Consider the following 16,842-nt stretch of genomic DNA (forward strand, 5'->3'; position numbering starts at 1 on the left):
ATGCCACTTTATTAAATCAAGACTGGGTTTAGATGCTTATAAACTACAGCATCCTGTGACTTGTTGAATACTTTCTTTTTTAGATCACAGTAAATTGTCACTTCCACAGCATTTTGCAATAATACAGTAATTAAAAAAGGCAGTGTAAAATGTTAAAATGAAACTTTTTGTATTGTTGTTCTGTAATTTTATGTAAGCTACATCATCTGCTTATAATGCAAACATACCTGTCTCAAAAATGTCTAACGAGCCTGAAGTTTTTAATAATGCAATAAGTTTAGTTTGATTTTCATGAAGCAGGTGTCATTATAAGCAACATGGTGTAAACCAGGATGAAATTGCACTGTGAAGCTTGCATGTGGTTATCTGAGCCCTATCTGTCCCCTGTCTTATCTCTGCGGCCAATAGAAAGACTATAAGAAGGACTTTGAAGAGCACATGAGGGGCAAGAACCTCTCAGGCTTGGAGGTCACCCCTGCCATGATACATGTCAAACACGCCACCCAAATAGCCAGTGAGGTAATTAAGGATAATTTATCCCTGACAACCTCCATCGTTTACCTCACCCATGTTTTATAATCCCATTAAGACTATGTCACAGCCACAGTCCCTCTTTGTTGATCCAACTTTTTTAATCCCATAAGTGTTTCCTTCCCTCTTGTAAGTCTGCCCAGGTAGTTTAGTCTGAATTCTTTTGCATGCTTCACTACACAGCCCTAAACTATTAACAGTGCAACATTTATCCATTGTGTGATTTGTTGTAGAGTAGTTATAGTTAGTTATTGTTTATATCTGTATCCATTTACATCTCGGATTCCCAGTTTTTCCTATTAACTCTTAACTAAGGTTGTGGAGATTAAAACATCTGCATGCATCCATGTAATCTTTTGAATGGTGCGCCAGTAGTTTTTAAGGTGGAACACCGTCATGAATCATTTTGTTGTTTTTGTTTTCACTAACTCATAAAATGTGGTTCATTGTCTTTTATCAAGATTCTTGCTTAAGTTTCTCTCTCTGTGTGAAATTGTGACAATTCTTTAATGACATTTATTTATGTAAATATGTACATTGTTGACCATATTGTGTCACTGAGTCACTGGCCATCTTACAATGCATTGACCTTAACAGCCCCTGTCTAGTCTACATGGAGTCCAGTAAAATCTATACTTTACTTTAAACCAAATAAGTCAAATCCTTGAATCTTTAGCTATAATGCCACCATTGGCACAAATACTCTCCCACTCCTGGTCCTCAAAGGCGACCCCCAAATCCACGAGGGATCCCAAAACCCTGTTGGTTGCAGAGCTCCTGGATAAGGCCCAAATGATGCCTTCAGAACATGATGTATGTGAAAATATCTCCAATAATGAGCTCTATCAAGGCCATACTATTGTGATAACTCCCAAAACGTAATTCTGCCTCCCTTGTATAAGTCCCCCAGAATAGTGACACCTCTGTCCACTTTCCACAGCCACATACTTGCCAGACAATCTTCTTTTAAAGTAATAACACAGTAGGCCTACCTGAATTGTTTGTTTTCGAAAGGCTTAGTGACTTGAGCTCAAAGGACAAGCAGGACAGCACGTCCACCGTACTGTTTGTATGTATGTCTTGGCCTGGTTTGTCTGTGTGCCCTTCTCTGCAGTCCTTCTGTTCTTTTTCTGTCCTGTAGAAAGAGTACAGGAGGGATCTAGAAGAAGGAGTGAAGGGTAAAGGGCTAAGTGCACTGGAGGAAACTCCGGAGCGCTTGAGAGCAAGGAATGCTACTCACATCCTGTGTGAGGTAGGACTGACAAGTTGATGCGAGTGGCATCACATTTTCTTTTGAGTGACCCTCTACAAGCTTGTTCTTGGTGCTTCATCTGCTGAATCCTGTTCCCTCTTAACTAATCATCGCACTAAAAGGGCAGCTGCTGGGTTGGACTCTTGTCCCTGCTACATGACATCGCTAATTATCCAGCACGCTCCTGTTCCTGAGGTTTAAAAAATGTTCTCATAACCTTCACCTTCACTGTATATAGTTTTCCCATTATGTTTTTCTAATGCTCCTTCATTAATGTCTTATAAATATAAAAAAAAAACAACTAGATAAACTTGTTTTATTTTAAGACAGACATCGAGGCATAGTGCTCAGTGTGTCACATTTACAATGAATCCAAGCCTAAAGGTTTTATTTTAATTCTACAGTTGAACATGTAGTGTTCTTTTCTTAAGGGTTTTAGGTTTTGGTTATATGTACAGTATTTTACATCTCATGTAGACAGGCAGCTCTAGCCCACCTGCAGTACAGCAGGAAAAAGAAAAATGCCTGCTGCCATGATCCAGCCATGATCCAGACCTCTTGAGATGCTTTTGTGGCTGGTTTTTGGAGTTCAGGCACTTTTTGTTAAACAGACTGAAATAAAATAAAAAAAACTAAGCAAAATCACGTGGTCGTTGAAAATAAATAACTGTGCTTTAACATGCTTTCCTTAACTACCCCACTTTTTATTTCAGTTTTGAATTGAACTTCATGCACCATCTGTTGTCCAAGTGTTCTCCTGTGTACCATGGTTTTTCCCTTAATATGAATAAGTATGTCTGCTTTTAGTGAGCACACTGCTTTTATATACTGTAACACTTTATCACCTGTAACATTTATAGAAAGAGTACAGGAAGGCACTGGAGGAGGAGATCAAGGGCAGAGGAATGTTGGCTTTGGCTACAGACACCCCAGACTTTGCAAGGGCCAAGAATGCTACCGACATCCTTAGTCAGGTCTGAATTATCGCTTAATATTATTATATATTTTGCTTGGAGATGTCAATGTAGAGAATACTGCATATGATCCAAAGGCTTTTATACTTCTCACTAACATGTTTTTTCCTCAGATAAAGTACAAGCAGACCGCTGAGATGGACAGGGCCTGCTACACGTCTGTTGTCGACACCCCAGACATCATCCACGCTCAGCAAATGAAGACAATGATCAGCCAGGTAGACTTATGGACTGAACCATTCTCTACAGTCCGAGATTGAAACGAATGAAAAAAATAGCACTTTCAAGTTTGTTTACCTGTGTATCTGGACATATTTCAAACCAAACAAACAGGCTTTAAATATTAGACTGTATTCAAGTGTTATACCTGCTGGTTGTGTTTTTACCCAACAGAAAAAGTACAAAGAGGACGCTGAAAAGACCATGAGTCACTATGTGTCCGTCTTGGACACTCCAGAGATGCTGAGAGTTCGTGAGAACCAGAGGAACTTCAGCACTGTAAGTAATGAAAGTAAACAAATGGATTATGCTGGTTCTTACTCGAGCAGCGTGTCTTCGACTGTTGCAGGACCTGGCGGCTCTGTGTATGTCTCTATGTCTGCTGTAAAGTATTATCTTCAGTATTTTATATTCATGTACTGTTAATGGAATGTCTTTCACATTAGTATTGCTCTAATTTAATTGAACCCAAATGTAAATACTGTGTTTTCTGTCATTGTTTCATAATCGAAGTAGTATTGTATGTGTTACTCAAAGATATATTGGCAATAGCCTTTATGCTAATCCTTAGCAGAGACTAAGGTCAACTTTTTTAGTATCCTGGATTTCTTCTCTTCTTTCTTCTCTGTATCACTGTGAAACATTTTAACTGCACTTTTGTTTTTCTCCCTGTAGCTTCAATACCAGATTGACCTTAAAAACATAAAGGGCAAAGTGTCTTCTGTACAGGACACTCCTGAAATGCTCCGTGTTAAAGAGAATACAAAGAATTTCAGCTTGGTATCTATTCCATAATATATATATATATATATTTATATTTTAACATTTTCTAATAACACTGATATGTAGCTATTATTTATTTTGACCAAACAAATACTTTTTTTAACCTTGTGAAACATGCAGCATTTTAATTCACGCAACTAACCCGTGACAGTTTGTTGTGTAGTAACATTTAGACTCACTAGTGCAGAGCTTGTGTGATGTTACATACTTTGTCCATGGTACCATGTTGTTGTGCACATGTTCAGACAAAAGTTGTTTTTTAAATGTTCTTTTAGATGTTTGTCTCATTCAGTGTAGTTTTCTTGACATGTGCCCGTTTAGAAGTTAAATCAAGCATCTACTGTAGCCCCATTTTACAAAAATTAATAATCCCTGGTTGTTGCTTTTATTCTTCGTCCACGTAAAGATTCAGTATAAAGACGATTTGGAAGGAGGAACAGCTTTACCCGAGACCCCTGAGATGGAGAGAGTTAAACGCAACCAGCAGAACATTAGCATGGTATTCCACAGAGTGAACCTGTACTCCGTCTTATCCTCCTCTTCAACCCAGCTCCCTCCATATTCCCTCTTTTCTAATGTCCAAGAATATAACCAGACCTGTTTTCACATTTAATCTCCTCAAATTACCATTTTTAACCCAAGTTGTTTTGCTTCCGCGCTGGCAATAGCTGTGGCAAAAAGGCATTATGTTTTCGGGTTGTCCGTCTGTACGATTCTTGTGAACAAGAAGATTTCTTCAAATATGGCACAAATGTCCTCTTGGACACAAAGATGAACTGATTAGATTTTGGTGGTTAAGGGTCGGCAACTTTACTTCTGTCTCATACCTGTGAATTTGACTGTTTGACTGGCAGAGGTATACAACCACGAAGCTTGTTTTACTTTTTTTATTTTTGAACCAATTATCGATATTGCAGTGCCCCCAAAGACACTGTAAATAAATTGTTGACACAACATCTTCATCATCTACTGGAACTTTGAGGGTGCTGTATGATTTTTCTTTCTGATAATTCATTGCATTTGAAGTAATACACTAAGCGAACTATCATCCATTTTTTCAGAACTAACACTGAAATATGTGAGAACCAGTGCAAGTTATTCTGAGGTGTATGTTGTTATGGATGGATGGATTTGTCTGTGTGTACAGTACATTGTTTTTGTTGGTCTCTGTCTGACTCTGTACCTGTGTAACCTATGTAATGGGCAGATACAGTACAAGGATTCTATGGGTCAAGGCCCAGCCATACCAGATCCTCCTGAGGTGAAGCGGGTCCGAGATACCCAGAAGAATATCAGCTTGGTAGAGGAACAGACTTGCAGTGTCCCTTATTTTATTACTTTGTATTCATTCCTCAGGATGCCCTGTGACCTCTCCCACCTCTCCCAACATCTAGAAAACTTTACATTCTGTGTTTTTACTACCAGTTTTCCCTCCTCCATCCTAATAAGTTTCATAAGTCACTCCTTTTTAGTTGATGACTTGATAGCCTTTGAGAGCTCTGTCATGATAATCCCCCTGCATCTAAACCAAATGAAGTATCATCCATCTTGACAAAGAAACCTGCATATTTTACATCCTTATTTCCAAAGTATTCAACTACCACTGAAATGTGAAAATCAGTCTGAGTAATAACGTTTTATTGTAGGTTATTCTGAAGTTAATGATATGGAATGGATGGATTTGTCTGTGTGTACAGTACATACTGTGTTTTGTTGGTCTCTGTCTGACTCTGTACCTGTGTAACCTATGTAATGGGCAGATACAGTACAAGGATTCTATGGGTCAAGGCACAGCCATACCAGATCCTCCTGAGGTGAAGCGGGTCCGAGATACCCAGAAGAATATCAGCTTGGTAGAGGAACAGACTTGCAGTGTCCCTTATTTTATTACTTTGTATTCATTCCTCAGGATGCCCTGTGACCTCTCCCACCTCTCCCAACATCTAGAAAACTTTACATTCTGTGTTTTTACTACCAGTTTTCCCTCCTCCATCCTAATAAGTTTCATAAGTCACTCCTTTTTAGTTGATGACTTGATAGCCTTTGAGAGCTCTGTCATGATAATCCCCCTGCATCTAAACCAAATGAAGTATCATCCATCTTGACAAAGAAACCTGCATATTTTACATCCTTATTTCCAAAGTATTCAACTACCACTGAAATGTGAAAATCAGTCTGAGTAATAACGTTTTATTGTAGGTTATTCTGAAGTTAATGATATGGAATGGATGGATTTGTCTGTGTGTACAGTACATACTGTGTTTTGTTGGTCTCTGTCTGACTCTGTACCTGTGTAACCTATGTAATGGGCAGATACAGTACAAGGATTCTGTGGGTCAAGGCACAGCCATACGAGATCCTCCTGAGGTGAAGCGGGTCCGAGATAACCAGAAGAATATCAGCTTGGTAGAGGAACAGGCTTGCAGTGATCCTTTTTGTCCCTTTATAGCCATTCCTTAAACACCCTCTGGAACCCTCTGCCTAGTCTAAAAAGCTAGAAAACCTTACCTTTTGTGTTTTTATTACCAGTTTTCCCTCCTCCATCCTAATAACTTTCATAAACTCCACTCCAACCTTGTTTGATGGCTTGGTAGCTAGACTTTGAAAGCTCTGCATAATTTTTTTCTCTCATGATAATTCACTGCATCCAACCCCTCCAAGTGTCAAACTAAATGACAGACCACTGATTTTTAAAAAGAAACTACATGTTTAACATCTTTGCTCATTTTCAAAGTACTCAACTACCACTGAAATCTTAAAAAGTCAGTATAAGTAATCACTTTGTGTTATGAGTTGTTCTAAAGTGTGTGCTTTTGTTATGGATGGATGGGCATGTCTATGTGTACAGTACATTGTTTCTGTTGGTCCCTGACTGACTCTGTACCTGTGTAACCTATGTAATGGGCAGATACAGTACAAGGATTCTATGGGTCAAGGCACAGCCATACCAGATCTTCCTGAGGTGAAGCGGGTCCGAGATACCCAGAAGAATATCAGCTTGGTAGAGGAACAGACTTGCAGTGACCCTTATTTTAACCCTTTGTTATCATTCATCAAACGCCCTCTGACCTCTCTGACCTGTCTAAAAGTCTTTTTTTGTACTGTTTCCCCCTCCTCCATCCTAACTATGCTTCATAAATCACTCCTATTTACCAGCCATATTTCCACAAAAGTAACATTTTCCCTGGATGTTTGTTTATTTTTTCTTTTGAGTTTTTTTGTTTTTGGCATTTCCCCTCCCTACTCAACTTAAACTAACCTGCCAAATATATGTTACCACCATATTTGACTTTTTTGTGCTGTCTCATTCAAAGATTCAATACAAAGAAGGTGTGGGACAAGGCACATCAGTATCAGAGACCCCAGAGATGGAGAGAGTCAAACGCAATCAGCAAAATATTAGCACGGTATTCTACAGAGTGACGCTTTGTTTGCTTTCATCTGCCCTTCTGCCTTACTCCTCGTCTCCATCAAACACAGTGTCATAACAACTCTTTAGACTTTATCAGATGTTCAAACATTTGTGTTTGTCACATCAAACCCTGTCTAACACAATCTGCTTCTTCATTTCTCAGGAAAAAACTGTGTTTAATCCCATATTTCATGTCTGCTGTGCTTTTGGTGCTGTGCTGTGTCTCTTCTCTCTTTATCTTTCTTCAGTTGTCTCTGATTGATTTGCTTTTCTCCTTTTTCCTCTACTCTCCCCACATGAAACCCAAACTGCTGGGTAGATAAAATACAGGGAATCTATTGGTCGGGCCACAGCTATCCCGGACCTCCCTGAAGTGAAGCGTGTCAGAGAAACCCAGAGGCACATCAGCTCGGTAGTGGAACAAAACCGAACCACGTGTGCTCCTAACTGTTGAGTGTAGATAGTAGTGCTCATTAGTAATACCTATCATAAAACTATGTGCTGTTCCCCCTCCTCCTGCTTTCAGCTTACACTCTCATCACCTCATCTACACCCTGAGTTTCCTGAGCCCCAGTCCTGCCATCAGCACCACTTTAACCCTACTTTCCCTTAATTTTAATCTATGCATTTCTTTCTTTCTAATCATCTTTAATCCTTGGCAGTCAAACCCTTCAAGCTGAGTAAAACCCTCCTCTTTGGCCTCTGATGCTCCTCAAGGGCCCCCTTCAAATATACAGCATTTCCTAACCTGTAGCCCAGCTTTCTTCGTATTAGGCACCTGCTGCTATGTTAATTTCCACTTCAAAAAAAAAACTGCTGAAGTATGAGGAGTGTGTTTGTTTCCACATCTGTTTCTACAACAGCAATCCTGGCTGTTCAACAGCAGGATGAGTCACTCTATAGGACCATTTTCTCAGACTCTATAGTATATTACAAAAGCAACAAATGTCACATTAACTGAAAGCAACATCTGTCACATCTGTGAGATCAGTTGATCTGGGAAATTTCCTGAGTTGAATCCAAGTCTATGAAACCAGTCCTATAGGTGTGTGGTCTGTGTATGGTTCACTGTCTGATTGGCCCCTGGGGGCTGTCTGTCTATCCTGTAGGTGATGTATAAAGACACTTCAGCCAAGGGAACTCCTGTGGTGTTTACTCCCGAGATGGAGCGAGTCAAAAGGAACCAAGAAAATATTAGCTCGGTACCTTCTAAAACACTGCTAGAAGCTGTTCTGCTTCTGTTCTGTGTTAACCCTTTTCTAACTGACTTGTCTCCCAGCTCTAGTTAATGGTGTTAATTCTCACCACTGTGCTTTTTCTTTTTTTATTAAATGTGTTTAATCCCATCAGCTGTGGTGTGTGTGTGTGCACATCATCACTGCTAACCTCTCCTGTTGAAACTCTGCCACCTTACCCCCCTGTCGTCCTCCCACTGAAGATTGGGATGTAATCCTGTTTCATTTAATACCTTGACCTCTTAATAAAAATCACCCCCCTAATTCTCTTGTCTGAAATCCCAGAAATGCTGCAGCTCATTCTGCCAGAACCTCTGTGTGTCCTCTTATCATTCAGTCTCTTCGCCCCACCCTTTGTGCTGTGGATGCTAATGGCTACAGTTTGATGGTTTCAGGTGTGAACCAGTTCAGACACTCACTGTTTATCCTCTGCTCCTCCACCGGCACGTCCCCACTGTCCCCTGCCGTAGGTGCTGTACTCGGACAGTTTCCGTAAGCAGGTCCAGGGCAAGGCCGCCTTCATTCTGGACACACCTGAGCTGAGGCGCGTCAGGGACTCTCAGCGCATCATTTCCGGGGTAAGATTTTGTACTTGTCTATTTAATTGTCTTTTTGCATCTTAAGTTTTTTTTTCTACTTCATCTACTACAAACTAGCCAAACCAAACCCAACAATGTGTTAGTCCAAGTAGTTTGATGTCTCTACTGACTCCAGCTGTTGCATTCCTTGCATGTCATACCCCATTTCTCTCTCCCCATGTTGCAAGTCAGCATCTTCAAAACAGACTTTGAATAGAGGCAAAATGTCAAAATATACAGTATATAACTAAGAAAAGGGTCACAAATATGTACTTGTATTTCTAAAAAAGGCTCAGTAATTTCTTAAAAACAGCTGACCACTGCAGATTTTGAAAATATTAGATTAGATTCCACTTTATTGTCATTACTCATGTACAAGGCAACAAAATACATTTTAGCATCTAACCGGAAGTGCAATAACAGCAGTGAAAAGTGCACAGTATCTACAGTCTGTACAGTCAGAACTAATTTACCAATAGATATGTACAAATGATATCTACAGTAAGATACTGTATGTAGGGTAATGTACGATGTACAACAGGCTATGGATTTAAATTACAGTAATGGACAAAGTACATTAAGCTTATAAAACACTAGTGCAATGAGATGAGATGGAATGAAACGGTGCAGAATAAGGAAACAAGTTACATGAATGAACAGTTGAATGGATGTAAATAATGCAAAGATAAAGATAAATGTACAGTATCCGCATGTGAACAGTGTCCAAATGAATACAGAGCAGTATTCTGTGAGTATGTGCAAATTAACAGATCACGTCAGTGTTACAGGTAACAGAAGAGTATTGTATTGATTGATTGATTGATTCTTTCAAGCATGTAAAGATAGTCGACATGTCAACACACATAATTTCACACATATCCACAAATGCTAATCCATTATCAATTTGCTAATACCTAGTATTAGTCCCAGGAGGAGAGATGAGATGAGAAAGGGTTGGGGTGTGTGTAGTGGTATAGAGGAAGGCAGTGGGGGGTCAATGGGGGACAGAGTTCAATAAGGAGACAGCTGTGGGGAAGAAGCTGTTCCTGAGTCTACTGGTTTTGGTCCGGAGGCTCCTGAAGCACCTCCCAGAGGGCAGGAGGTCAAACAGTTTGTGAGCAGGGTGAGAGGAGTCCTGGAGAACGCTTCGAGCACATTGGAGACAGCGTTCCCTGTGGACACCCTCAGTGGCTGGAAGTGGAGTCCCTGTTGGGCAGTTTTCACCACCCACTGTAGCGCCTTGTGGTCTCAGACAGAGTAGTTTCCATACCAGACTGTGATACAGTGGTAGAAGTTCACCAGGATGGTTCTTCTTCAGTGTCCTCAGGAAGAAGGAATCTGAAACTGGAGACACGTACAACAACCACCCCATTAATATGGATGGGGTCATGTGTACCTCCTTTCTCCCTACTGTAGTCCACAATGAGCTCCTTGGTCTTGTTGGTGTTAAGGAGCAGGTTATTGTCAGCGCACCTCACAGCCAGGTGCTGTACCTCCTCCCTGTAGGCTGATGAGGTTGAACACTATGGTGTCATCTGCAAACTGGATGATGGTGTTGGAGCCATGCACAGGCCTACAGTCGTGGGTGAAAAGGGAGTAGAGGAATGGGCTCAGCACACAGCCCTGTGGTACGCCGGTGTTGAGGATAATGGTGGAGGAGCAGGTGTTGTCTGACCTAACATGCTGAGGCCTGTTGGTCAGAAAGTCCAGAATCTAGTTGCAGAGGGAGGTGCTGATGCCCAGGTCGCCAAGTTTGGTGGTTAACTTGGTCAAGTCACTCAAACTGGAGTAGACTGTACTTTTGTTGGGGTCTTTTTTTCATTGGAAGTTAACATCACACTCACTCAAACTGGAGTAGACTGTGCTTTTTTTCATTGGAAGTTAACATCACATCTGGTGCTCTAGTGACTATTTAAGCTGTTAAGTTTCTTTAGTCAAATTAGTCATATTGGGCTATACAAAGGATGAGGATTTGTGATTTTAAATTGCATGGTTGTACTACTGACTGATCATCTGACTGCATGTATCTTGTCTCAGCAAATGTTGTTGTAATGTTCCACATCACGTTAAATTACTTCAGCCAGTGTAGTGGTACATGTCCATCACTACTGACTGTCCTGGAGCATAGAAATAACAGAATGACAGAGGTGTATATGTATTTCCAGAGTGGCCTTTGCATGTGTAAACTGAGATTACACTTCATGTGGTTGTGACCTATGCTCTCCAGGTGAGATACCACGAGGACTTCGAGAAGACCAAGGGCAGCTTCACTCCCGTCATCTCCGACCTTGTGACGGAGCGTGTGAAGAGGAACACCCAAGACTTCAGTGACATCACCTACCGTGGCATCCAAAGACGTGTGGTGGAGATGGAGAGGAGACGTGCCCTGGAGCACGACCATGAGACCATCACTGGTACAGTCAAAGCAGGCACATAGTCATTAGCTTCATCCCTCTTAGCAAATAAATAATAAGTTACATGTAACTGTAATAGATTTGAAATCAGATTTGTTACAATGTAATCACAAAGCTAAAGGTCTGTTTTCTGAAAAATAAATGATGATCTGTGAAAGATCCTTAAGAAAAGGAAAAATATTCCATTGGTTATATGATAAAATAGTGTTTTTGACCCACTTCCCAAACTACAGATCTACTGAAGCAGCTTCAAGTGCTGTTAAATGAACTTTTGACTTCCTCCATAGATTGACTCAAATGTGAGACATGGGGATAACTGTGTACATAGATTGAGACACATTTTACATAACAGACTGAGACTGGTTATTTAGAGCTGGTAACTGCTTCACTGATCCTCTATTTGACTCTGTGCCCTCAGATCTGCGTGTGTGGCGTACAAACCCTGGCTCCGTGTTCGACTACGACCCTGCTGAGGACAACATCCAGTCCAGGAGTCTTCACATGATGTCAGGTGAGATACGAAACTCAAAAGGATCGCTTCATACCTCTAAACAAGTAGATATACTTTAGGCGACAGTGGTGCAGTGGGTAGAGCAGTCGTCTCCCAACCAGAAGGTTGGGGATTCGAATCTCGGTGCCTGTAGTCCACATGTCGAAGTGTCCTTAGGCAAGACACTGAACCCGTTGCCCCCGATGATTAGAGCCGTCAGTTGAGTTGGCACCGCAGATGGCTGCCTCGGTTCTGTACCGGAAACAAATTCCTTGTAACATACTTGGCCAAATAAAGGTGGTTATCCTTGTGTTTTGGATGAATAAATGGAATTTAGTTCATGTTTACCAAAAGATCATAAGCTATTTATTGATTGATTTATTCTTGATTGATTTATTCTTTCTTTATTTACATGTATTATAGGATCATTTGGCCTGAGGAAGGAGGATGTGCTCTGTATAATTCATAGCAACCTGCCCATTATATTGTGATATGTAAATAAATACTAACAAACAGAAATATGACCATCAGTTTTTGAGTTACCTTATTGTGGTTTTAAACAATAGTAACATTTAAAGCCTTCATTCAATTCAGCAGTTATTTTAAAACACTGTATAATGTAGTTGTAAGAAAATTAAAGGATTTTAAACATGTCAGCTGCTTTGAACAATACAGGACTAGTTAATTAATGCTTGTTAACGTGCAACATAGCTGTAATTATATACATTCCATGCATGTTAAACAGATTTGTACCAGCCAGTGTATCTAACCACTGATGCTGTTGTGACAGTGCAAGCTCAACGTCGCAGCAAGGAGCACTCCCGTTCCACCAGCGCTTTGAGTGGCGGGGCTGATGAGAAGTCCGAGTTGTCCCAGGATGCTGACCACCACCTGTCCCTCTACAGCAACGGCTTCATGGCCACCACGTCAGGTAATGATCCAGAGTCACCACAGCAATTTTCAACAAATACCCTTTAGTGTGTGATGTGTTGCCATGTCAAGAGGATTTTACCAGACATCACAGATAAAATACATGGTGTGTAGCATCCACACACTGTGGTGTGACTGTATCCTTAAACAGTGATCAGACTGGCCATTGTTTTCCCCCTCCTGTCTGCAGGTTACCAACATGCTAAGACTGTGGAGGTGCAGCAGAGGTCATCATCTGTTGCCACTCAGCAGACCACAGTCTCCTCCATCCCCTCACACCCCTCTACCACTGGAGTGAGTAACACACCTTCAAATGACACACACTCCACAAGCCAGAAGGGAAAACATGACTAACACAACATCCCATGAAAAGCTTGTTTGATGGCCCCCAGTGAGGTAACCTCTGTTATATCCAAGTGCAATGAGCTTATTGTGCAGCTGCTAAGCTGTAGTACGACTTCATCCGAGTCTGGCTGAATCATGTGGTGTGGTAACATTCACCAACCTTTTCCTGTAAACTCTTCCCTTTTTACGCTTTGAATCTGACCAAGTCTTCCTCATTCTCTGCAGAAAACCGTGCGTGCCATGTACGACTACTGCGCAGCCGACAGCGATGAGGTGTCCTTTAAAGATGGCGATGTCATTCTTAACGTGCAGTCCATTGACGAGGGCTGGATGTACGGTACTGTGCAACGCACCGGCAAGACCGGCATGCTGCCAGCCAACTATGTTGAAGCGATTTAAAGACGAGGCCCACCCATTGTCCCTAGGGAGTGGGTGAGACGCATCCACAGGGCAAACTGATTGGTCTTCTGTGATCACAGCTGTAGCTTAGTACAATGTGTAGCTGTTAGTACCTTGTAGCTCTGTAACTGTATTTGAATTGTGTTGTAATTCTGTTGTCATTCATATACTGCTGCCCCTGTTGCCTGTGGATTGACATAACCATCATGACATAACACAGAAATATTTCTGATTATACATACAATGCCTAATATAAATGACAAACTGATTGTTAAACTGCTCTAAGACACTGTCTTGGAAAAACATGACTCTCAAACATATGTCCTGGCCCTTTATTTTGTAAATTTCACAAATATTTAATATGTAGAAAACATTTTTGTCCAAGCTGTACTGAGAGAGTTTTCTCTCAGACTAAACTATGGGCTCAAGTTGTTGCCTATAAAGGAAATTCTATGGAGAGAAAAAGGGTTAGTCAGTTACCATCTACCTCCTCCATGACTGAACCGCACCTGAAGAGTTGTGTGAGAAAAGCCTCCGACTTCCCTCCTTTATTCTGAAGGCTGGCCACTAGTAGAATGTGTGTTTTGTTTCCTCCGGTTATTTAGGTCCTGGGGTAAGGCACGTCCTCTACCTTTAATCAGTAGTTAATAAAGCACACAAGGCTCCTGCAGCACTTTGCCTCCTCCTTTTTCTTCAGCTTTGACTCTGTTTATCGTCTTCTATACATTTGGTTGTGGGCTGCTGACCAGCATAATAACTAGGAAGTGGTAGCTTCTAGAATGTTCATTGATTTGTGGATGTTTATGTGAATATGGGCCCAGCTTTCAACATTCAATGGTTACAGTGAGAAAATAAGCTCTCCCAGCAGAAACTGTCTCCGAAAACAAATTTTCTTTTAAGAGAATAGAAAATAAAAGTGACATCTTTATGCCATGTTATTTATTTTAAAGGACAGTTTCACCAGTGCCGTCTTTTTTCTGCTTCCTGCAGCTGTTTCAGATTACGGTTGGTTATTTTCCATTATTCTGAAAAAGCTTCTAAAATATTTTTACTTGAGGTGAAAGCTATGGAAGCCTTTAATATTAAAGAAACAAGTTATAAAATCAATTTTAAAAAAAAGAACACGCAGTGCATTCTAGATTTGGCCATAGCTCAGCACCATTGTTCATAAGCATCGACTGCTTTTCAATAAGGCAGCTTTTATGATATACGTCATATCATTTCCTGATACTTCATACATCAGCTATAAGCCTTTGTCCTTCTCCAGCAGGATGCTTACTTGTCACACCAATGGACTGTTTGACCTCTGACCTTCTGGAAGATGGTCAAAATCAAAATCCATCTATTAACAACTAATTAACATTTATATGACATGTTGTAAAAGCCCTTTATTATTGATTATTTACATTTTCAATTACAGATTGCTTACTAACTTTGGCCACTGGCTTAATATAAAAATGGCTGGTTAGATTATGATACACCTGCTATTATTAACTTGACTATGACCTGGCTCACCACAGAGCAAATTAATGGCTTATAACTGATTTGTAATGCACTAGTACATCATTTACTAAACTTTACTGAAGTAGCTACAACTTAAACACAGAAAGCGGTGACTGATTATTGGTCCAGAGCACAGTTTAACTGCAGGCCCATCGGACAAACTGAGCACATTTTTTATCTTACTAATATTGTCTGTGGGTTGACCAGTACATGGCTGCTGAGAATCAGAGTTTGAAAACTGTCTTTGTGGCTCAAAATGTTGTGGAAAAACACTTCTGTTAGCTGCAGCTACAGATCAGGGAGTCAAAGTCGCACTATACAAAGAGTAAATGTCATGTAAGTTTAAGCTACTGAGCCTGAAGCTGATGCTCCATGTCACAGTCAAGTCAGACTAATATTGTGGTTTTCCTCATAAGAAATTTGGCCTGTGTTGAGGCTCAGAGTCCACTGATCACATTGGAGTCAGCTGGTCCTGTGCTGCAGTGTGAGCAAACCTGCACGCTGGTGATACTGCTTCTCTCTGGCCGCTGCAATCTTTGAAGACAGATCCACTGGCTTCTCGAAAAAGTTCACCAGCGCCTGTTCAGTCAGGAGTGACGCCAGGATCTGAGCATAGCTGACTGTCCACTCCTCTGCCATCGCACCCCTGTCTCCCCTGCTGGCACCGGCCCCGGCATCTTCAATAGCTACCTTTGTGGGCTGCGCTCCCTTCACCTCCTCCTGGCCGGTGATGTCTGACCCCGAGCTGTGTCCACTGTGGCCAGCCTCGCCGATCTGCAGCACCAGACTGGTAACCGTAGCGATGGCCTGGAAGAGGTCGTTCTCCTCCGGGTCGCTGTGGAACATGCTGTAGAGCGTTTTACAGAACTGGATGAACTCCCGCTGTAAAGGAGGGGATGAAGGGGGTGTAAGTCAGAGTTTCATCAAATTACATCATTCAGTTCCTGTATGTAGGTTAGTGCTGAAACAGCCAACACTCAGACAAGTACTCAACAAGTTTGAGCACTGAATCTGATCCAACATCTTTTCTTTCCAGGTAAAATGTCAAATATTCTTTGATTGCACCTTTTCAAATATAGTAATTTGTCAGTTGTCACTGCTTTATCATCAATTACCATCTTTAGGTTTATGTTTAAGTCATTCTGTTGGTCTGTCAGACTGTAACAGGCACCGGGAGGCGACAATGCCAGAAGACTCATAGCGTTTATCGTCATGTGCACAGTAAGGAAACATGTTTCTCTGTACAATGAAATTCTTACTTTGCTGTTCACAATGAATGCCACAAAATACAAATGAAATATAAAGTAGATAAATAAGTAACACAAAATCTAAGGCACTTAAAAACAGCAAGTAGAAACAAATATAATAAAAAAAACAAAGAATATAATAAAGAGAGAATGTATGATACAATACAATGTGCAATAGGCAGCAGTGAGTGTGCAATTATGCATGTGCAAACTTGGAATGTAAACAGTACAGGTGGGATTACATGAAGTAAATCCTGATTGTATACTCCTGTCAGCTGTTTAGAGTCTGATGGCAGAGGGAAAGAAAGAGTCTTTCAGTTTAGAGGTCCTACATTTCACACACCTGTACCTCCAACCGGAGGGTAGAGGTGTGAGCAGTCCGTCCTGGGGGTGTCCTTGAGGATGGAGGAGGCTTTCCTGCAGACTCTGCAGTGGTAGACACTCTGCAGAGAGGGAAGTGAAGTCCTGGTGTCTTACCACTCTCTGCAGGTGCTTGCGGTCCATAACAGTAGTGCGGCCACTCGACGTTT

The 16,842-nt window shown here is 41.1% G+C and overlaps 2 protein-coding genes across 2 annotated transcripts in view; one reads left to right on the forward strand and one right to left on the reverse strand.

The window, feature by feature from the left end:
* Positions 1-13,613, forward strand: part of neb (nebulin) — a 69,689-nt gene extending 56,076 nt beyond the window's left edge. Inside the window, 20 exon segments of the mRNA XM_020623997.1 lie at positions 409-519; positions 1,673-1,783; positions 2,644-2,757; positions 2,871-2,975; positions 3,151-3,255; positions 3,652-3,756; positions 4,166-4,258; positions 4,967-5,308; positions 5,406-5,861; positions 5,959-6,165; positions 6,668-6,760; positions 7,074-7,166; positions 7,491-7,583; positions 8,281-8,373; positions 8,877-8,984; positions 11,212-11,398; positions 11,817-11,909; positions 12,679-12,819; positions 13,009-13,112; positions 13,389-13,613. Coding sequence (XP_020479653.1) covers positions 409-519; positions 1,673-1,783; positions 2,644-2,757; positions 2,871-2,975; positions 3,151-3,255; positions 3,652-3,756; positions 4,166-4,258; positions 4,967-5,308; positions 5,406-5,861; positions 5,959-6,165; positions 6,668-6,760; positions 7,074-7,166; positions 7,491-7,583; positions 8,281-8,373; positions 8,877-8,984; positions 11,212-11,398; positions 11,817-11,909; positions 12,679-12,819; positions 13,009-13,112; positions 13,389-13,562 — 2,928 coding nt within the window. The 3' untranslated portion in view covers positions 13,563-13,613.
* Positions 13,614-14,941: 1,328 nt separating this feature from the next.
* The window catches only part of tbc1d8 (TBC1 domain family member 8), a 19,191-nt gene continuing 17,290 nt past the window's right edge, over positions 14,942-16,842 (reverse strand). The window contains exon 20 of the mRNA XM_020623965.1: positions 14,942-15,947. Coding sequence (XP_020479621.1) covers positions 15,528-15,947 — 420 coding nt within the window. The 3' untranslated portion in view covers positions 14,942-15,527. The remainder of the gene's footprint in view (positions 15,948-16,842) is intronic.

The sequence above is a fragment of the Monopterus albus genome, unplaced genomic scaffold (genome assembly GCF_001952655.1).
Source record: "Monopterus albus unplaced genomic scaffold, M_albus_1.0 scaffold318.1, whole genome shotgun sequence".
NCBI lineage: Eukaryota > Metazoa > Chordata > Actinopteri > Synbranchiformes > Synbranchidae > Monopterus > Monopterus albus.